Raw genomic sequence first — 23456 nt, forward strand, 5'->3', positions numbered from 1 at the left:
TAGAATTTATTTTACTATTATGAACAATGCTGTGCTGATTATGAAACAGATAGCTGTTAGTGTTGAAATTTTGCTTCTTGAAAAGGTAGGTAATTTGGAAAAATGTTATTACTAGTGTACCATTACGTTACAGTTGAGATGATCATTAACATGGAGACGTAGCAGATAAAATGGCGCGGAGCAGCTTCAGACAGCGCAAATGTATATTAAGTGTATCCATGTATCATGTTAATCGTAATTAGAAGGCGAGAAAGAAAAGAGTTTCTTAGATAGAACAACTATGGTCCTTAAAAAAAATAATTGAAATCATTCTATTCTTAACTACTTTGTAAGAGAAGATCGCATTTAAAAAAGATAGTAATTTTACTGCGAGCCAAGAAAAGTATTATCAACGTAGGGAAGAAAGCCAAGAGATAATATACATTTGAGCGGAGAATTTAGTTATTTACGCCCACAAAATAAGCCGAGACGAGAGGAAAATGCATGCACTTTCGAATTTAAAAATATTGAAGGTAAGGAAAGCTACGGACCAGTAAAAGATAGAGGAGAAAAGGGCCAGTTGCATTATAATAAGTGGCCACATACCATCAAAACAGCAAAGATATTATTTAGAAGCATTAGTCAACGTTCAGCAGACAATATTTTTAAGGATAATAAGCTTCAGTGGAAATATATATATATATTTAGAGCACAATTTCGAAGTATTAAGAAATACCAGTAGCCATTCATACTTCCTAGAATGCTTATAATGGAAGATCTAGTTATGTATTCTGCCCAAATAATGTTGTCTTCGGTTTGCATGGACACCGGCAATATGATGAAACACGCTTAAACTGGTGGAGGACTACCTGAGATGCTATGACTCAAGCCAGACTGCCGAGACCGATGCCCAGCTGTGACGTATACGAAGACCGAAGCTGATTTCTCAGAGATGGCATAATGAACGAGCAGGAGCCAGCAGTTGACCCAATCGAGACGAGATGAGTAATAAGTTTCCGAATTATCAGTTCAAAGTTATTTGTAGTTGTTGAAATATAATAGTAGGAGTGCAGAATTGCCCACAAATTATATGAGCCAGTATGTGAATGTCGGTGCTAGATTTTAAGAAGTTAACCGCAAGCATGTGCCAATTTGAGTAATAGTTATACCGCACTCGTAAGATGATTTTAGGTTATTGTAAACATATATGGAATGTGTATATCAATGTTTATGTACCAATCTACTCGGAAAGATCACTTAGCGTTGAACTAGGCGAAATCAAGAAGAGAGTCTGAATTACAGAGTAAAACCTCGATGCTGAAGAGACCAAATCGGCACACATGGCCATTATGACTGTATTATAAGAAGAAATGGATTAAATATTGGGAATTCGCGGTTAATAACAAGAATATGTCGTCGATGGACTAGTAAACCATAATAAAGAGGTTGTTTAGAAGAAATGAGTTGAGAATATATGTATGCAGATGAGTTTATAATAAGAGATATATGAGAATTATGAAGTAATGATAGTATTGGAGAATATTAATTGTTCATTGTGTGAGCATTGGTTGGAAGATGATTTTACGGATTTATGTGTTAGTTACGGTTATTGTATGATAAATAAGACACAAGGAGCGAGGTTAGGTCATGCTCATATGAATATAGAGATACAGTCCAGGTGATTAAAGGTCGATTGGTAGTATAACATGACAGATTATGCTAGGTTAATTGAATCTCAGATACTTTATGGAGTTGATACAGGGATATTAAGCAACATCGCCTTACGGAACGAATGTTTCACAATGTGAATGTAGATTGGTGAATTGAATTACAACGTAGTATTGGCACAGCGGTAAATGATATAAGAGTTTATTTTAATTTCAGTAGCACATAAATATATAATTGTACAGCACGATTTTCATAGTTTGAACTGACTGATTATTCTATTAGTGGCAGTTACTGGTAAAATATTTGATTTCTACTGGCATATACGAGTGAATATGACAATACTTACTTAATATTATTATAGATATAGTAATTTAAAGTGTGATGACAATTTGAAACCACATTCAGGAAACTTATTGACTATCTCGTATCTCAAAAAAGTTAATACAAAAATCCAAACTAAATATAAAGAAACCCTACTCACTCCTGAAATAAAGAATCAATTCTCATTTACCCCATGAACTATTTGTATGCAAAAGTGATGAAATGAAATGATTCAACAAAAAATATTAATGACAAGTTATGAATGAAAAGATTATAGTAAATCCAATGTCAACTATGTCAATTGAAATAATTTATGTATCCAAGTTAAATATGTAACATAACTTCATTTTCTTTTCTCTACAGCCCTCAATTCGATTTTATTTCATATCATGTTAGCATGCTAATAAACTAAAGTTAGGATAATTTATGAGTTTTCTTTTTGAAAATAGGTAATGATATGTAGTCATAAGATAGTATAAATGCTAATAGTAATAATCTCTGAGATGATATGATTGATATCATGGTTAATTGCTTGATTATGGGGGGTTGAATGATTGATATGCGAATGTCTTTACTCTTCAACAGAACCTACGATTATAGTAACAGATTTTTGTGGACTAAGTTGATATTTTTACCCTGGGTAGCTGGCTGGAACATATACTTCCTACCACCATACATGATTTATGCAATTAACCCCCATTCTTGAAAAGATTAATGAAATAATGATAGGTGGAAGGGTGTACTAGTATATGAGAAAGTGACAAATGTTTTTTTTCCCCCCCTCAGAGTCTTTCATGAGTGTGAATTTTGGTCTGCTTCTAATTTTATTGATAATTCTGTCTATGAAATTTTTATTGTAGCCATTACCAGCCGTGACTGCGTACATGGTTTGAATTTATTTTATAAAATCTTTCTGTGACATGGGAATACTTTCAGCTCTGTTAATTACACTAAAACAGTGTGAGCTCCAGGGAGAAGGGATCTTGGTTGATAGTGTTAATTGTCAGAGGTGGTTTCCTAAAAAGTTTGAAAGAAAAGTGATTGTTGTTTCTTGTTACAGTAATGTCAAGGAAATTAAGCGATTTATTGATTTCAGATTCCAGTATTAACTTAATGAAAGGGTCTAATGAGTTGTTCTATTACTATCGAAGTACTAGTGATTTGCTTATCAGTAACTGAAGCATGCAGCCGAACAACGGGACAAGCGCCAATTTGAACAAAGTAGAAATTTCAGTGGTACATAGAGATTAAGTCCTCTTCTATTGTGATTCGTAGTCTAAGGGGAAATCCACTAGAAAGTGAGTCAGGCTCATTTAGTTAAATGAGCCATATTTTGTGTCCCGTGGAACAACAGGACAAGTGCCAATAAAAGCACTGTCATTTCGTGCAGTATCCGCTAACCAGTGTGGTTTTTCCTTCCTCCCGAGTCTAACATGCTTGTTTGAGATTGAGATTGTTATCACAAGTACCATAGCTATACTTACCATGAACAATTGGCTGTACTACAGTCTTTGATAAAACTGTCAGTTGTTAAAAGACATTGGAGTGCAAGGAATGACGCTACCTCACACCGTACTTGTACTATTCAATATACTATCGATAGGGGCCGCATTTTTTGGTAATAGCGATAAGCACGAAATTTTTCATATCTTCTTTCTAGCCTTTATATGACCTTGTAGGTACCGTACCGTAACGTATTTTAGCGAAATCTGTTTATTACGCGAATCGCGCAAATAATCACGAAATATACCCTAGAAAAATTCGAAATCGTATCGGAAAAGATCTCCAATAAACGTTTAAATGCTCTTGAGAACTTGACGATAGTAGTTTCCTTCTCAGTTGATTGATAGCGCTGTATATTCTCTACACAAATGCACACAAAGCGATGAGCCCTGTGTATCGGAAGTATGTGTCGAAAGTTCGCCACTTATGAACCTTTATCAGCAAATGTCCAGCATTGAAGTACAAAAATGCTGAAAACTAAAGTCGCAACAGTTTTTCCGAGGGCCGAGGAATACAACAGTGAGGCGTTCTATGTATTTGATGCTGCAAGAAAGATTCTAATGTGTAAGTACTGTAATGTTCGCAGTACGTGAAAACGAAGAGATGCATGCGATAAATATTGTAGAGAATCAGAAACACACAAAAAGAAGAAGAATGAAGCAAATGAACATAATTTTAAGCGGCAAATAACAATCGGCAATACTTTACACATCGCAAAGGAGTTGAAAAATGATAGAGAGCAATTTGTAACAGACACAACAAAAGCATTCATGCAAGCCAGCATTTCTATAGAAAAATGAGATAATCCTGGCATGAGGACAAAATTCAATATAAAAGGGAAGGTAAATAATACCGACTTTATTATAAAATATGACGATATTAGTAGGCTAGGCCTATTCTAAATAAATCGCACCGAGCTTGATAGCTGCAGTCGCTTAAGTGGAGGCAGTATCCAGTAATCCGGAAATAGTGGGTTCGAGCCCCACTATCGGCAGCCCTGAAGATGGTTTTCAGTGGTTTCCCATTTTCACACCAGGCAAATGCCGGGGTTTTAAGGCCACGGCCGCTTCCTTCCAATTCCTAGGCCTTTTCTATCCCATCGTCGCCGTAAGAGCTATCTGTGTCGGTGCGATGTACAGCAAAGAGCAAATAAATAAATAAATCGCCTGGTTGAGTTGTAATAATGTTATTGTTTTTACGTCCCACTAACTACTTTTACGGTTTTTGGAGATGCCGAGATGTCTGAATGTTGTCCCACAGGAGGTTTTTACGCGCCAATAGAACTAGTAACATGGGGCTGACGTATTTAAGCACCGGACTGAGCCAGGATTGTACCTACCAACTTGGGCTCAGAAAGCCAACACCTTAACCGTCTGAGTTACTCATCCCTGGCCAGGCAGCACCAGCATATCCATGAATATCTTCCAGGGATATATGGCTTTGCAAAATGCAGTGAAAGCACGTCTGATAGAAGAGAAGAAAGAAGACATTGTTAGTGAAGTTTTAGGAGGATTTGCACCAAGTGTTCGCAAGTATTATGGTTTCCGACGTCTAATGTGGTCAGCGAAAAGGGCTGCTTTGTTTACAAAAACATACCTTCTGACTGTCGCACAACTCTGAATCCTGATAATGTTGAAACCATGCGTAGTTTTTTACTGTGGAGACAAGTCATTCAAAATGTTAAAACATGTCGAACCAAACCAAACCCCACGGCACTTAACGCCCTGAAAGGGCCTTGGCCTGTCCTGTGACCGCTGCTCAGCCTGAAGGCCTGCAGATTACGAGGGGTCGTGTGGTCAGCACGACGCATCCTCTCGGACATTATTCTGGGCTTTCAGGACCGGGGCCAATATCTCATCGTCAATAGCTCCTCAGTTCTAATCAGATAGGCTGAGTGGACCTCGAACCAGCCTTCAGGTCGAGAAAAAAAAATCCCTGACCTGGCCGGGAATCGAACCTGGGGCCTCCTGGCAAGAGGCAGGCATGCTACCCCTACACCACGGGACCGGCAAAAACGTGTAGGCTACGCATAAATTCCTAACGTCCGCCTAACTTCATTTTGAGGTTTCAGTGATTTATATAGGCCTACCGGTATTTATTTCTACAACATTTTGTATATTTGGTTGTTCTAAGGTTTAATAACAATTTAATACATTACAAGTGTTCACTTTAAAACCCCTAATCACAAAATTAGATTTACCCCACACCATAAGGAATATTTCACAAGATACATCGATCAGTATGACAATTTATTTCACGAAATACCTACCGAAATAGTGTTAATTTTAACACCGAAATTAAGTTTTATTTCACCAAAAAATAAGGCCCTTAACTATCGATAACTGGAGGTGTACCGTAAAATGTTTCTGGATACACTGCAAATCACAATGCGCCGTATCAAAACACTTCATAAGAGAATGGAGGATAACTTTGTTGTCCCAATCGATGGCCGTGGGAAACACAGGAACAGATCTCACGCAGTACCTCACGCTAATAGAGCATTGATAAAGTCACATATTGGCAGTTTCCCGAAACAAGTTTCTCATTATAGTAGGAAGGAAAGTGAGACAGAATGTCTGAGCTCTGTGCCGTTTGTTCACAGAATTACACCCCGATGTGAAAGCTAGTAAGACCCCGTATAACGAAGTTTAGGGCTCCCTCGTTCTAAGTATGAATAGAATGTCTTTCTAAGAATAAACACTGTACCTACATTTGTGAGTTTAGATTAGAAATGTTATTTCAGATAAAAGCTGATTTCTAAATTTAATATTTTTTCTAACAAAATGTGTAATACTTTGTTCTTACTAGGAAAATAATGTTTTGTAAAAATACCATTTTCTTTCGTTAAACATGATTTCAGTTATGTACATAACATAGCGTATAAGAATGCAATTGAAAATATTAAGGCATCCCTCAGTCACCCGTTGGATACGGAGCAAGCATAGTACATAATACTTACGGCAATACACATAGGGTTGCCAGATGTACGGTTTTGCCCGGAACAATACGGTTTTTTCTCATTTTGTTCCGCGTACGGTGCACTATTTAAACCGTACGCCCAATGTTCCGTTTTTTAAAATATCATGGTTTAGACAATAGTATAGTATCAAAAAAGTGTGCGGTTATGATCAAAATATTCTGTATTCTGACCTGACCAATGATCAGCCATCATAGTTGAGAACAGCGCTTCTGGCAGTGTTCTAGCGGTACTAGCGGGCATGTAGTCTCCTCCATTTTATATATATCAGTGGTTTAATTGGCCCAGAAAAACTGAAGAACATTTTGATGGTACTTAAGTTTCTCTTAAGTAAATCTCCATCGAATGCATGTACTGAAAGAGTAATTTCAGTAATGGCAATAAAATGGAGAGACGACAGAAACAGATGCTGAGTAGATATAATAAAAAATGAACTTATTGTGTACTTCAACTATGATGACAATTGTAAGGAATTTCTCAAGAAAGTTTTGTTGAATAAGAAACTGTTACAAATTGCTTCTTCAAACGACAAGTACTTGTGAAATGTTAATTTCAATGTAAAGACTAACGCACTATTACTTTTTAATAAGTACCTATATATTTCTTGCTGACGCTGTTATATTATTAACGATATTTACTTGTTAATATATACCTGGTATTTTCTCTTAATCGTCGCTATGGTGTCTTAATTTAGCGCTATTTGGCAAGGAACTGGAAGTGTTCCTTATTTGCCATCTGGAAATCTGGCAACCCTAAATACACATGATACAAGGTCAGCCTGGGTATGACAGGTTACAAATCACCTCTCTGAGACACACACACACACACACACACACACACACACACACACACACACACACACACACACACACACACACACACACACACACACACACACAGCTACATCCCTCCCATTAGCAAAGGTAAACACGTGCAAAAAAGTCATGAGTTATATTTTTCTTAATATACGACACTTCACACGACACAAAACTTTCATTAAAATAAATGAAAGGTTTCAAAATCTAGCATGTTAGATCGTACTTCTCATAACTCAGCCTATCATATGTGGACACAGTGAAAACAACAGTCCATGTTGTTAAAATATTTTGTCATAGGACAAAATTACTAGATGATAAACATTTCATTGAGTTTTGATTCTCAAAATAAAAAAACCAATGTGAAGATCACGATGTTCTAAAAGTGACAATAATATCTTAAGTGATGTCTCAAGTTTACGGATGCTCAAGTGCGTATGTATCAGGTTGAACAGGGCTTCTTTTTCCTAGGTTGAATTTTGCTACTATACCGTTGTGTAGCCGGACAAATTGAATGGTCCATATATTGAGGATATGTAAAATATACTAAAAAGGAAACGGAAAGAAAAGGGTAAGGGACTTGTACAAATTCTAAGGTAAATTTGGTTTTTATGGCATTTGAGCATTTAAACCCCCCCCATTCTCTCTCTCTCTCTCTCTCATCTCCAGCCAGCCCATGTGCAGTCCTGTGTGGGACTGCTGCTTACTGTTGATTGTATGCTAGGAGTAGTGTGTTCCAGAGCAGAGATGGAAAACGGGAAATAAAAATGTAAACAGACTCTGATATGGGCTTAAAGCAATTGTTGAGGAATATGAAAACAGGTTTGTAGCTTCAAAGGTTGTAAGGAATGGTAAAGATCCACTATATTATAACGGAGAAGTAAAAAGACTAAGAAGGAGGTGCCGGTTGGAAAGAAATGGCTGTGGAAGTAAGGAGAAATTGAAGGAACTTACTAGGAAATTGAATCAAGCAAAGAAGTCAGCTAAGGATAACATGATGGCAACTGGCAGTCATACAAATTTTAGTGAAAAAAGGAAGGCTGCAGAAACAGGTTCCAAGGACATTCCGGGAATCATTAACGAACAAAGGGAGAGTGTATGTGAGGATCTTCAGAAGTATTCAGTCAGCAGTATATAAAGATTGTTGGTTACAAGGATAATGACCAGATAGAAGAGGTGACTAATACTAAAAAAGTATTAAAATTACCTATGATAAATCACATTTACAGTTAGATACAAAAGTTGAAAACTAGAAAAACAGCTGGAATTGACAAGGTTTCGGGGGATATACTAAAGACAATGGGTTCAGAAATAGTACCATATCTGAAGTACTTATTTGATTATTGTTTGCATGAAGGAGCTATACGAAATGAATCGAGAGTTGCTATGGTAGACCCTGTGTATAAAGGAAAGGGTGACAGACATAAAACTGAAAATTACAGGCCAGTCAGTTTGACATGCATTGCATGTAAGCTTTGCGAAAGCATTCTTTCTGATTATATTAGACATGTTTGCAAAATTAATAACTGGTTCGACAGAAGGCTGTTCGGGTTTAGGAAAGGTTATTCCACTAAAGCTCAACTTGTAGGATTCCAGCAAGATATAGCAGATATCCTGGATTCAGGAGGTCAAATGGACTGTAATGCGATAGACCTACCTAAGGCATTTAATAGGGTAGATCATGGGAGACTACTGGCAAAAATGAATGCAACTGGACTAGACAAAAGTGACTGAATAGATGGCTATATTTCTAGAAAATAGAACTCAAGAGAATTACAGTATGAATTTTATCTGACCCTGTAATTATTAAGAGGGGAATTCCTCAAGGCAGTATTACTGGACCTCTATGTTCTCTTATATATACAGTATATACAGTAAAAGTCCGATATAGCGAGTACGGCATATAACGAGAACCCTGTTATACCAACAGTGTTGTGCTGTCCTTCAAAATTCCTATATTAAACTGTTACAGCGAGAGCCCTATCACTGACCCATCCGTTATTACGAGCGATTAAGCGCGCTCGATTTTTTCCATTACCGATATTTATGCACCCAAGCGATTATCTTGCATTTGATTATCTTCGGTATCGTTAACTGGCTATGTCCCCTAGTCCACTAGTGAGTTCTCTCATAGACATTCGAAGGTGATTCACAACTCAGCATTTTTAATTTTCCACCTTGTTGATACACTAAATTGCTTAAGGCAACTTATTGGTTAAAAGTGGTACATGTTTTGTATATTATAATATATATATTATATTATTTATGTATTGCAATATATGTCTTCATGCAATGAAGGACTTCGTCATTTGAAATTTTCAGTACCCAAGGTATTCGGAGTAAGCGCAATATTGATACATTTCAAAAGCATCAATTCCTTTTTCTAGATTTTGGTCAAGGGTCCAGCTTTCACATCCAAAGAGAAAAACGGAGAATACAGAGCACCGAACCATTTGCATTCTTAATTGCACACTTTGATCCGATTTTGTAAATACCTGTTGCATGCTAAGAAATTGTCTCCTGGCCTGTTCTATTCGAGATTTTATCTCTCTCTTGGAATCACATTCCTCATCTAGCGAAGTACCCAAGTATTTGAAGGAGGATACTTGTTCAATCTTACTGCCTTTTATTGACAGGGTTGCTGGAATTTTTCTTTTAGAGAAGACTACAACTTTGGTCTTGGAAGCGTTGACAAACAGGCCAAACTCTTCACTGCGCTGGACTAATTTGTCTATCATGCGTTGGAGCATGCTATGATAACATCATCTGCATACCTGATATTGTTAATTGCCTGTCCATATATAACTATCCCGCTATTTTCCTCCAACAACACCTCCCTAAATATTGCCTCAGAATAAATGTTGAATAAGAAAGGTGACAGCACACAACCCTGACGAACACCTTTTCTGATTGTAGTCGCTTCTGATGTCCTTTGGTCGATTTTGACATCTGCAGTTTGATTCCAGTACAGTGCGCTGATAATGCGTAAATCGCATTGGTCAATACCAGTCTATCTTAATATCTCTACCATCTTTTCATGTTTCACACAGTCGAAGGCTTTTTAGTAGTCAATGAAACACGTACATACATCGACAGTCATGTCCCTGCACCTCTGTACTAGTACATTTGAGGAGAAGAGTGCTTCACAGGTGCCGACCCCATTTCGGAATCCAAACTGGGTCTGATCCATATGAGATTCACATTTCTTGTAAATCTGGGTGTGTATGATTTGCATAAATATTTTGAGGACATGGGACATCAAACTAATCTTCATTGGGGTAATCACATAAATGGGATTGTAAATAAAGGGTACAAATCTCTGCACTTGGTTATGAGGGTATTTAGGGGTTGTAGTAATGATGTAAAGGAGAGGGCATATACTGTAAGTCTCTGGTAAGACCAACTAGAGCATGGTTCCATTGTATGGGACCCTCATTAGGATTACTTGATTCAAGAACTGGAAAAATAACAAAGAAAAGCAGCTTGGTTTGTTCTGGGTGATTTCCAGCAAAAGAGTAACTTTATAAAAATGTTGCAAAGTTTGTGCTGGGAAGTCTTGGGAGAAAGGAGACGAGCTGCTCGACTAAGTGGTATGTTACATGTTATAAATCTCATTTTTGGTCCGTATTGAAAATTTCAATTCAAAAACAATAAAGGAGCGAGTTAAAAATGGGATTACTGATAACCCACTTCAAAGGTTGGCACCTCTGTAGCTACCAACACAACAGCAGATAACAAATAACAACTTTCAACTAACACGTAAGTCCTCATCTGTTCCAAACTATGTAATCAGAATTCTCTCTTTGCGTTCAACTTCTTAATTCATCCTTTCCTTCTCTTACAGAGAACATTTTCCAGTATCTACTGACATTTCCTGACAAGGTTTCAGGCAATAATACTGCCTACCGGTGCTAAGGGCCACTTCTACAATAATTCACCTGATGCTTCTGTTTCACCTTATGCTCACAAATTCATCAGCGGCCTTGAACATATTGTATTTATGACATTGATGTATGTGCTTGTGTTCACGCCCTTATGTCATTGGCATTATGTTATTATCATTTTGGTATTCCACCTACAATTTTAAATGAACTATTTTAATTAGAATTTTAATGGAAGAAGTTTTAGTCTCCGACAAGATTATAGTTTAATCCATTGACAGTGTTTCCATTAACATGTTTGTATAAGGTATCATTTTTCACATTTTTATGTCCCGAATTTTAGTAACTAGCTAAACTTTTAGCTGCCATATTTAATATTAGATGTACTCTTGAAGATTGTTTTTAGGCTGAAGATGCCCTAAATTGAGGGCGAAACATGTCCCATTTAACTGACAGTCTGTTTATGTAACCACTATGAGTGAAAATAAAAGTATTGAATAGGTGGATTATAAAACACCTTTATTGTTTTTTAAGTGGTATGTTCCGAGCTGTCAGTTGAGAGATTGCGTGGAATGACATCAGTAGAAGAATAAATTTGAGTGGCGTCTTTAAAAGTTGGAAAGCTGGATTTCAGGAGGACAAATTGGGGAGACTAAATCAGGTTGTTTTTGGGGTTACTTCTTTGGTCAATGTTAAAATTTTAAAAAGTATTTTCATATATGTTATCCCATCAAAAATTCAGTTGAATTTTTCCAACAACAACCAAAATTAAATTTATGAAACTTATAACATTCTCTTTGAGGAAATCATAAAAACTTTCTTCAGAATACAAACAATTCTAACACTTCAAATTTTTCCGTTCCCCTCTACTCGACTCCCTACTACACATCCCCCACCTCCGCTCTGGAACATGCTGCTCCTAGCATACAATCAACAGCGAGAGAGAGAGAGAGAGAGAGAGAGCGAGAGCGAGAGCGAGAGAGAGAGAGAGAAATGGGGCTGAAAAGTACTCAGATGCCGTAAAAACCTAATTTACCTTAGAATTTGTAGAAGTCTCTTGCCTTTCCTTGATTTCCAGTATATTTTACATACCCTTAAAATGTGGACCATATGATTTGTCCAGCTACACAACCAGTATACTCGGAAAATCCACCAAGGAAAAACAAGTCCTGTTTAACCAGATACATATGCACTCGAGCATCCATTGGGACGACCTCAACTAACCATCAGTTTTTTATTTTGAGAATCAAAATTCAATGGAACTTTTAGCATTTAGTAAATTTGTTCCTATGACAAAACATTTTAACAACATGAACTGTTTTTAACTGTGACCACATACGATAAAGCGAGTCATTTTGACTCTTTAAAATTTATGGATTTGTTTTTATTGTTACCAAGAATATCATGTGTCCTCTATTATAATTATATTTAGGCTGAAGTTGTCTCAAATGGAAGAAAGAAAACATGTCCCTTTTTAAAATAAAATAAAAGGAATAATACTGTACAGTTTTGTAAACGTGGAGTTGATGATGTCTGCCAAATACCATATTTCTCCGAATCCAAGATGACACTCATTTCTTCCTTCAAAAAAGGTAAATCAGGTTTAAAAAGTGCTTTGTGATATATCAATTTTATTTGTCTGACTCGTTGGTTGCATGGTCAGCATACTGGCCTTAAGTTCAGAGGATCCCAGGTTCGATTCCCGGCAGGGTCAGGGATTTAAATCACTTCTGATTAATTCTTCCGACTCGGGGACTGGGTGTTTTATGTCTGTCCCAACACTCTCCTCTGCATATTCCAACAACATACTACACTACCAGCCACCACAGATACACACAATAGTGATTACATCCCTCCGGAGGGGGTGGCGTCAGGAAGGGCATCCTGCCATAAAACAGGACCAAATTCACATGTGCGACACAGTTCGCACCCGCGACCCTACGGGTGTGGGAAAAGCAGTAGGAAAAGAAGAAGAATATATCATTTTTTTAATAAAACCTTCAAATTTAATTTGAGAAAAAATAAACACACAAGTATCATGTAAATCCTACCTACTTCCCTCATAATTTTCAATAGAGGTATCTGATACTGCCTTTGAAAGTTCAGTGAATTCTTCTTCGAGAGTCCGCATTCGAATCGCATCTTGAGTTATGACCACTGCGACCTTGCGTTTTTCACGCACATACCTCACAATTTCGTTTGAATTCTTTAAAGCATCCTTGCTGCGGGCCACTGAATACCTTTCTTGTACAGTTCGCATTTTTAGACTATCTTTGACTTCAGCCAATGCTGAACATTGGCTTTAGTTATGCCGTATTTTCTTGCGGTGGCACAATTATTTTTTATTTTAGTGTGTTTAATAACCATTAACTTAAAATTGGCATCATAATATCGATGAGAACCTGTTGAAAATTTGCCAGCAATAACTGTTCCATGTGTGTCTACAATATGACGATCCATAAGGAAAATATTCATACTGTCTATAAAACTGTTCTTGATGTGAAAATCAATGATATTTATAAGTAGACAAATCGGTCTTCACTTGCAGCAAGGGGGAGCCACGCAGGCTCACAGAAGCTTTGATTACCATTTTAAAGTAAGAAACAAGCTTCAAATTTATTTAGTTTATTATGGTAGTTAACTTATGACTCAAATAACAATATAATTTCTTAACCATTGCAAAGAGTATATCTCATTACAAGAAGCAATTGATTCTGACTGTGGGCCTTGGAAGGCACCTCTTGGTCATTGTAGGGTTAATGGAATTAAATATAAATACAAATATTTTAACTCCAATTAAATATTATAAATAAGATGAACAAGAGTTACTACCTTCCTTCACAGGGTTTGGAGCTGGGGTGGCAGTTCCCCCATCGGCAGCTGAAGCTACCTGAGCCCGTCTAGCTTCCTCTTCTTGCCGCTGTCTCTGTTCCTCCATGGATACTCTCAGAGCCTAAAAAAATTTTTTTTAAATTAAAAAATACCGAGATGTACTCAAATCTAGTAACTTACTTTCTAAAAGGACAATTTTCTACCTTTAGAGGCGCATTCCATATTTGATCTAGATATTTCAATAAGTAAAATAACAGCACGTGCAAGAAATAGCAAGGTGCCGATCATCTGTTGGGACTGACAGCGAATGGATAGTTCGAATCCAGGCGTATGTCAATATTTTGAAATTCTGGTTTTAATTAATACTATCTTTCTCACACATAATATGTTAATGTGTTATTTTTTCAAATATTTCCTAATTTATTTTAACCTGAATTAGTTTTGACAGACTGAAGAACCTCCCAGTTAGAGATTTTTAATTTTCAACTATTTCACCTATTAAAATAACTCCACCAAAGTCCAGTCCCAAGTCTGGAATGAGAAAGGAGTGTTTGCCTGGGTGACAACCAGCTGTAAAATGTGCTAACACTGAGTGACAGGCAGTGGAATATAACCGGACTCTCAATAGTGGCCAAAAGCTTTGAGCAAATGTGTGATGTTTTTATAATCACAAATAAAATGTGCATTGATTAGGTGGATATTCTTTTTCATCCTATTAATTGTTTAAAAAATGCTGCTGTGGTGCTGTTTGGAAAAATGTTGCTGTAGTGAATGAAAGTATACATTTATGAATCACTGCTCAGATGTTCAATAACCTTCACATTAACATAAGAAAATTTTTAAAATGCACTATGGTACTTGAAATTAACAACACAAATATCACACAAAATTAACTACAACAAAATATAACACTATGAACACTGAACGTTAGCGACTCAGTCTGTTGTAAAAGTAATGATAAACTTTACGCAAGAACATTTTCAAACCTGTCATATTTTGGTTTTTCAATTCTGAGAGAGCGATGATGGAGAGGCTGTGGCTTGCTTGGACTAACTTTCTGCCCTCTCTGAGACAGAACTTACTGTCTCAGTCCTAGATATTTTTACAGTTTGCTTTATGTTGCACTGATATAGATAGGTCTTATGACAACGATGGGATAGGAGCAGGAAGGAAGCGACCATAGCCTTAAGGTACAGCCCCAGCATTTGCCATTTGTGAAATTGGGAAAAAACGGAAAACCATCTTCAGGGCTACCGACAGTGGGGTTCAAACCCACTATCTCCCGAATTCAAGCTGACAGCTACATGACCCAAACCACGCCACTCGCTCGATCATCCTAGTTTTACGGAGAAACAAATGAGAATCTGTTTGCAAGTGTGATGTCTGATGAAGCGCTTTGACAGGTTAAACTTGAGTTAGCCTCTAGTGGCAAGGTCATGTAACAGCTGTGTAATCTTATTTCTATCACTGTAGTTTGATATAAATGGAAACCAACAACTACTGCAGTGTTATGAAAGAATGTAGAGCCTAATGAGTGCGTTTTTAAGATTTATTGCAGTTATTAGCAAGGAAATTACATTCTTCATAGACTGTTCTGCACGAAGTCTTATACAGCCAATGACAAGCAACTTCCACTTGCTATGTCACGTAGGAGCTCGGCGAGAAGTCGTGTGGGAACAATCTCGCACAGTACTTCGCTGTGCTAGTGAGAATAGCTAAATTAAGTAGCTGTTCTGCTGATAAAATCCTATTCACGGGTAATGGAACAAAGACCGAAATGTGCATTATGCATAATAGTGCCTTAGCATGTATATTTTCTTGATTTGACCTTGAAATAATAATACCTGGCATTTGTTGATGAGTCCAGGGTTAGGATTTTTAGGTGTGAACCTTTTTTTGTTAGGGTGAAGTAAAGCTGCTCGGAAAGATATCACAGTGCGAAATTTTGTTTCTTTTTTTGCTAGTGGCTTTACGTCGCACCGACACAGATAGGTTTTATGGTGACCATGGGATAGAAAAGGCCTAGGAGTCTGAAGGAAGCGGCCGTGGCCATAATTAAGGTCAGCCCCAGCATTTGCCTGGTGTGAAAACCATCTTCAGGGGTTACAATAGAGTAAATTAATGTATTATTTGGGTCCACGTTTTCAATACAAAACGTAAATAGTTTAAATTACATAAATGATTAGGGACTAGTTTCGACCTAGTAATAGGTCATCGTCAGCGTAAAGCAAAATTAAAACACAAATAACGAAGAAATTAAACAATGTAAAGACACGTACGGTCTCGTAAAAGTACATACCATGTGAGATATTGTGCAGCACTATGTTAAAAAAAATAACTCTCTGAAGAGATTCATAATAGGTCCAGTGCATATTAAAAAGATGTTACAGATAGGAATCCTTGAGTTGCTGGAATATGCTAGCTCCTTTAAGATGCAGGTATCCAACTGAAGAACCACTGAGCCGAAGTTACGTCGTTTATTTATGAATGAAGTCCAGTGGGCCGTATAGCATTAAAAAGTCCAGTGCGCACTAAAAAGATGTTATAGAAAAGAATTCTTGAGTTGCTGGATAAGGAGATTAGAATATGCTGGCTCCTTTAAGATACTGGTATCCAATTGAAGAACCACTGAGCCGAAGTCACGTCGTTTATTTACGATTAAAGACCAGTGCACCGTATAGCATTAAAAAGTTGATAGGGATGGAAATTTTTCAGTTGTTGGTCAAGGAATTCAACATATGCAGGCTTCTTAAATTTGCTGCTGTATATTTGAAGAACAACTGAGATGAAGTTACGTCGTTTTATTAAGATATTCATAGACGTAAAAACACATGGATGCTGGAAAGGCTCTTCAGTTTTTTGGAACTTGAAGGAAGGTAATTGTTGCGCGTGGAGGCTTAAGAATCCAGAGATGCGTTACATTATGTTAAAAAATAAGAGATCCATAAAAAGGTCCCTGCGCCGTACAAAAGTAACAAGTTGTAAAAGTAATACTTAAGTTGTTGGTCATGGAAATCGAAAAAGGTTGGTTTTCAAGCGATGCTGCTGTTCATTCAGAGATCAATTTAAATTACTTCGCGTCGACATTTATTTCAAGTTTTATAAACATCTTGAGAAGACAATGTTACGGTACTGTAATTTTAGCTGATAGTGTGCAACTGGTGGCGGGAAGAGAAATATGGGCGGAGAGGAGGGCAGGCGCATGCGGGTTAGGTAGAGTGGAGGTGGCTTAGGAAGAATGGAGGTGGCTTGGGATGGGATGGGATGGGGGTTTAAGGCGGAGCTGAAGGGTAATTGTTTCGGAAAAGTACCTTTAATTAAATTTAGGATTGAGTTCTGGTTGGCTGCATTATTGTTTCTGAGAAAAGTGGTAAATAAACCGAAAAGTATGTTGGGTTTCTCTGAGATTTCATTAAGATTGTAATTAGCGTTCAAATATTGGTCTAGGTATATATAGTAATTTTCCATTATGTTGAGTAAAGGGCTCTTATTTGCTAATTCAAGGATGTCCATGTCCTATTCGATATTGGTAAAATTATGGTTATAATCTTGCATGTGTTGGCCAATAGCTGAAAACTTATTGTATTTTATTGCGTTAAGGGGCACATAGACGTGCAATATTATTGCGCAATATCGGAGTTTGTGCAATAAAATTGATAGTGTGTATTTAATATTGAAGGGTTGTGCAATATATTGTACGAAATCAAGAAAGTTTGAAATATATTGTGCAAATCGCAAAATACTATGCTGTGTGTTGGCAATATTGTGCAATATCCCGTCCTCCCGCCAGTTGGTATCAACAAGCGTTGGAGAAGACATCGTGATGGCAGGCAAAAAGGAGGAGAAAAAGTTTATTTTGGAGTTTATCGAAGTGTACCATCGCCTTCCGGCTCTGTGGGACATTTTTTTTTTTTCCTATTTGTTTTACGTTGCACCGACACAGATATGTCTTACGGCGACGATGGGACGGGAAAGGCCTAGGAATTGGAAGGAAGCGGCCGTGGCCTTAATTAAAGTACAGCCCCAGCATTTGCCTGGTGTGAAAATGGGAAACCACGGAAAACCATCTTCAGAGCTGCCGACAGTGGGGCTGGAACCCACTATCTCCCGATTACTGGACACTAGCCGCACTTAAGCGACTGCAGCTATCGAGCTCGGTCTGTGGGACGTTAAGAGCAAAGCGAAGAGTTCATCATACAATTCACCAATCATGCGCAGAAAGTTTCGAAAATCATTTGGTTCCCATTTTTCTCAGTTCACCGAGTAAATTTTCATGAGTGTACTTTTCTCTGTCTAGAAACCACTGTTTCGCCCTTGTGCTTCTTTTCCGTTTCTGCTTCTTTTTGGCACTTACACCCACGGCGATGAAAACGCAGCAAAGATTAGTGTCACTCAATATAATCACCAAATAAAATACCGGCATGGACTGACTATATATTGCAACGCATATTGTACGTCTATGACCGCTTTGCACAATATATTGCACAACTATCAATATTATCTCCACACGATTTTATTTATTGCACAATATATTGTACAATCCATTTTGTGCAATAATATTGCACGTCTACGGGCCCCTTTAGTGTGCTCATGGTAACTTATATTGAAGGTTCTTCCGGTTTGCCCACCCATCAGCTCCGCCTTAACCCCTCATCCCAAGCCACCACCACTCTTCCTAACCCGCATGCGCCTGCCGTCCTCCCCGCCCATATTTCTCTTCCCGCCACCAGTTGCACACTATCAGCTAAACCACACACACCGCAGTGCGAGGTTAGTATCCTTTCACTTTATGGTAATCTTTTCCTCTTTCTGCGTACTTTGCTTTTTACTGGCTTTTCTTAATTTTAATAGGTCCAATTTGGTTTCCGCTATGAACTGAGAATTCCACCAATTAATATCTCCATGCGCAGTGTCTACTTTCTTAACAACTCCAACAATCAACAATGCAGCCCATCAACACGGCTTGGTTACTTAATAAACCAACTGCCAAATTCTCTGCTTAAGCTGATACAGTGTAAAGTTGACTCTGCACCTAGAGAGTATCACATTTTACTACCCAGACATTGTACCTACTTGTCGATTTTTGATATGTGTCATTTTACATTGTGTTCATCATTACCAGGACCTACTGAATTCCATGAGTGTATAAAATTTTACAACACAGAGCACCTTATTTGTAATTTTATTCCAGACTTCTTAGTATGTATTATTTACTTATATTAATTATTACCCGCCTGCATCACACACACGTAATATCTCTCATTTTCATTTGCAACATTTCAACCACACTTCATATTGTAAATTATATATCCATAAGATTCTTACTGTTAAAAAACATGTTTTAGGATTTCACCATACACTGTGTATGTTTTAATATGGCTGATGATGACCCCGAGGAGGGTTGAAACTAGTCCCATGTAATGTGAATATTGTAAATACATCTTAGTATTGAATAGGTGGAAATCTCTACTGTGTTATAATTCATATGTTATTGTCAGTTCAATACGGACCGTATGTACAGTCATCAGCCCTAAGGCTGGTTGGATCCTCAACAGCTACGCCATCAGCTGTCATAGATGGCCTAGGCATCACTGAAGAGGCGTACTAGGGAAATGAGGAGCAAGGTAGTTTCCCGTTGCTTTCCTCACCAAGCCGGAAGTTGCTATTACTTATCAGTCCGTCAAGCCCACTGAAATGCCTGCACCAACTGACCCTATGAGCAACATTTTCACACCATTCATAGCAGCAATACGGACCAACAACATGAAATTCATAACCCTTGATGATGTAGCTTACCAGGCAAAACAGAAAGCCTTTCAATATCTAAGCCTAAAATTAAAGATAGCCAAATTACGCAAAGACGTCGATTTCCTAAAACAATGTATATCACTTAACTTGACGCCTAATTTTCCAAGAAGCAATAAGAAGAAACATTGGATTTCACCCCAAACCATCAAAAATCAAAACAAAACCAACAAAATATGGTTAAGAGACGAAATTAAATTCTTGTATAGGAAGAATTCTTTTTTGAATCAGAAATTATATGACGCTCACCTCGCAGCAACTAAACTACTTTCAAACGCACAATGGACACTTTTCTATCACCAAGTAGAAAACAAATTACTCACTAACTTGCCAGGAAAGAGTCAAATTTGGAGAAAAATTCAACAGGCTAAAAAACTCCCAATTACATAACAATCAAACTAGAATCTCCAACAGGAACACGTTCGATTGTTCGCAGTTTCATCCAGCTGTCGTAAATCTATCAAACACGCCCTTAAGCGAAATTGAACACTTAACTTTAGCCAAAGGACCCAAAACACAACTGGCCCAATTTGAACAGCCTCAACATAGCCACCACTATAATTACAGAATCAGAGCTAGCCATTAGCAAAATGCCAGAGGATTCGCAAAATGAGGTTAGAACAGATGTTAAACAGCAACTGAGCAACAACCTCTCCAATTTAACCAACCCCGCGAATGACCTCAATAACAGAGAAAAAATAGCTGAACAAAAGCGCATATACGCCCTCAAAAAGAAAATTAAAGACAACAAATTCATCGTAACCAAAGCTGACAAAGGCAATGCAACAGTAATCATAGATTAAAAAAAAGAATATATTGAAAAAAACAAAAAAAATTTCACAGACAGCTCATTTTCCATAATCAAAAAATACTCCACCCAAAAAAATCAAAGACTACTTAAACAAACTCTTAAAAACACTTCATTTTTATTTACTGAACAGGAAAAAACCAAACTCATACATATGAACCCAGGTCTCCCCACTGTTAAAGCTATCCCCAAAATACACAAAGCCGGAGTTCCCATTCGCCCAATTATCAACTATAGACCAAGCCCCTTATACAAAATATCACAATTCATCCAAAGTTTCTTAAGAAAAAATTATCAATTTTTATTCAAAAAGTCTATTAAAAACACATCAGAGCTAGTAGAAAAACTAAACAAGTTCAGTATGCAACCTGATTACTCGATCCACTCTTTCGATATTGTAAATATGTACCCAAGCATACAAGTATCAAAATTAATTCTGATAATTAAAAACAATTTAAACAAAAACAGCCACTTAAGCAAACTAGAGATACAAGACTTTATCGCAGTATTAAAACTAATCGTCAACAATAACTTTTTCACTTTCGACAATGTCATATATCAACAGGATGGTTTGGCAATAGGATCACCGACCTCAGGCATCTTGGCAGAAATATACCTAGACTTCCTCGAATACACCAAAATAGACAATGAATTTGAAAACATTCACTTCTGGGCCAAATATGTTGACGATGTTTTCGTAATCATGGACGAAAAATCAATTGACGCTTCCGTCACCCTCTTAAGACTCAACAATATTGATCCTCATATCAAATTCACACTAGAATCAGAATCAAATTAAAAAATCAACTTTCTAGATTTAACTATAACTAGAAACTCAGATTCTTTCAGTTATAAAATATTCAGAAAACCTACTCAAACAGCCTCCACCATTCATCAAGATTCAGTGCACCCCCAGTCCCACAAACAAGCTACATACAATAACCTGGTTCATCGAGCCTTTAGCATACGTATGTCCAAGAAAGATCTAAAGAATGAACCTAACACAATCCGCGAAATTGCGAAATTCAACGCCTTCAGCAATCATTTTATAGTAAAGATAATCAATAAACACAAACATCGCCCTAAAACTACCCTCAAAAAAGAAATAACTAAACCTCTAACATTTTCCACCTTCAAGTTCAACAATGATATTTACAAGTTAACCAATACCTTCAAGAAACGGGGCGTTAAAATAGCCTTCAAAACCAACAATAAAAAAATGAACGTTTTACACAATACTTCACATATCAACAAGACTAGAGGTTTTTTAAATCAGGAGTTTATAGGATCAAATGCAATACCTGTGAAAAATCCTACATTGGGCAAACCGGAAGAAACTTCAATATAAGATAATATGAGCACACTAACGCAATAAAATAAAATAAGTTTTCAGCTATCGGCCAACACATGCAGGATTATAACCATAATTTTACCAATATCGAACAGGACATGGACATCCTTGAATTAGCAAACAAGGGCCCCTTACTCAACATAATGGAAAATTACTACATACACCTAGACCAATATTTTAACACTAATTACAATCTTAATGAAATCTCAGAGAAACCCAACATACTTTTCGGTTTATTTATCATTTTTCTCAGAACCAATAATGCAGCCAACCAGAACTCAATCCTAAGTTTAATTAAAGGTACTTTTCCGAAACAATTGCCCTTTCTCCTGCACCCTTCAGCTCCGCCTTAAACCCCCATCCCATCCCAAGCCACCTCCATTCTTCCTAAGCCACCTCCACTCTACCTAACCCGCATGCGCCTGCCCTCCTCTCCGCCCATATTTCTCTTCCCGCCACCAGTTGCACACTATCAGCTAAACTACACACCCCGCAGCACGAGGTAAGTGTCCTTTTCACATTATGGTAATCTTTTCCTCTTTCCGCATACTTTGCTTTTTACTGGCTTTTCTCAATTTTAATAGGTCCAATTTGGTTTCCGCTATGAACTGAGAATTCCACCAATTAATATCTCCATGCGCAGTGTCTACTTTCTTCTTAACAAGAATTCAAAATAGCTTCACATTCTGCAAAACTCCAACAATCAACAATGCAGCCCATCAACACGGCTTGGTTACTTAATAAACCAACTGCCAAATTCTCTGCTTAAGATGATACAGTGTAAAGTCGACTCTGCACCTAGAGAGTATCACATTTCACTACCCAGACATTGTACATACTTGTATATTTTTGTGTGTGTCATTAGTTCAAAGGAGAGGCATATTAAGGGTACTTTAATTCGTATACAAAATTTTGTAACCTCAGAAGTGAATTATGCTGACAACTTGATTAAAGTCAAACTTGAACAACTGCTTTCAGTACAGTAAAACCTCTATGCATTGTTTTTCACAGGAGAGGATGGAAATGACAGTGGATGCAGGGAAACGATAAATGCGGGTGACATAAAATAGGGGGAAAGCAAAATAATAAAATATGGGTACTGTATTTGGGCATTTTACGTCATGTAAATATAATAATAATAATAATAATGATGAATATGATGGCGTGTGGCCTTCGAAGCCGGGTGTAGATCTTTCGAGTTGTCCCGTGATAGGTGACCTACACGCTCATGAAAATGCAGCTGTACCTCAGATGAATCCTAATGCATAAGTCGCCGCACACACACAGCCTTCGAGCTGTTGAAATTAAACATTGAAAGTTAAAATCCCTGACCCGATCGTGTCCTCTTGAACCGAAGGCCAACACGTGCTAATCATTTAGCCATGTAGCCAGACATGGCTCTACTATACATTACAGTATCGAACTTTTGCAATCATGATATACGCGATGAAAATAAAAAGCGCAACTTTTACGCTATTTCGTTTAACTTTTCCTTATATCTCGTAATTGGAAAACC

General features: G+C 37.4%; 1 protein-coding gene across 2 annotated transcripts in view; it reads right to left on the reverse strand.

Moving 5' to 3' along the window:
* Positions 1 to 23456, reverse strand: part of Rpn10 (regulatory particle non-ATPase 10) — a 106620-nt gene that overhangs the window by 45135 nt on the left and 38029 nt on the right. For both annotated transcript variants that reach the window (XM_067135459.2, XM_067135458.2), the window contains exon 7: positions 13977 to 14097. In XM_067135459.2, the coding sequence (XP_066991560.1) occupies positions 13977 to 14097 (121 nt within the window). The remainder of the gene's footprint in view (positions 1 to 13976; positions 14098 to 23456) is intronic.

The sequence above is a fragment of the Anabrus simplex genome, chromosome 1 (assembly GCF_040414725.1).
Source record: "Anabrus simplex isolate iqAnaSimp1 chromosome 1, ASM4041472v1, whole genome shotgun sequence".
NCBI classification, from domain to species: domain Eukaryota; kingdom Metazoa; phylum Arthropoda; class Insecta; order Orthoptera; family Tettigoniidae; genus Anabrus; species Anabrus simplex.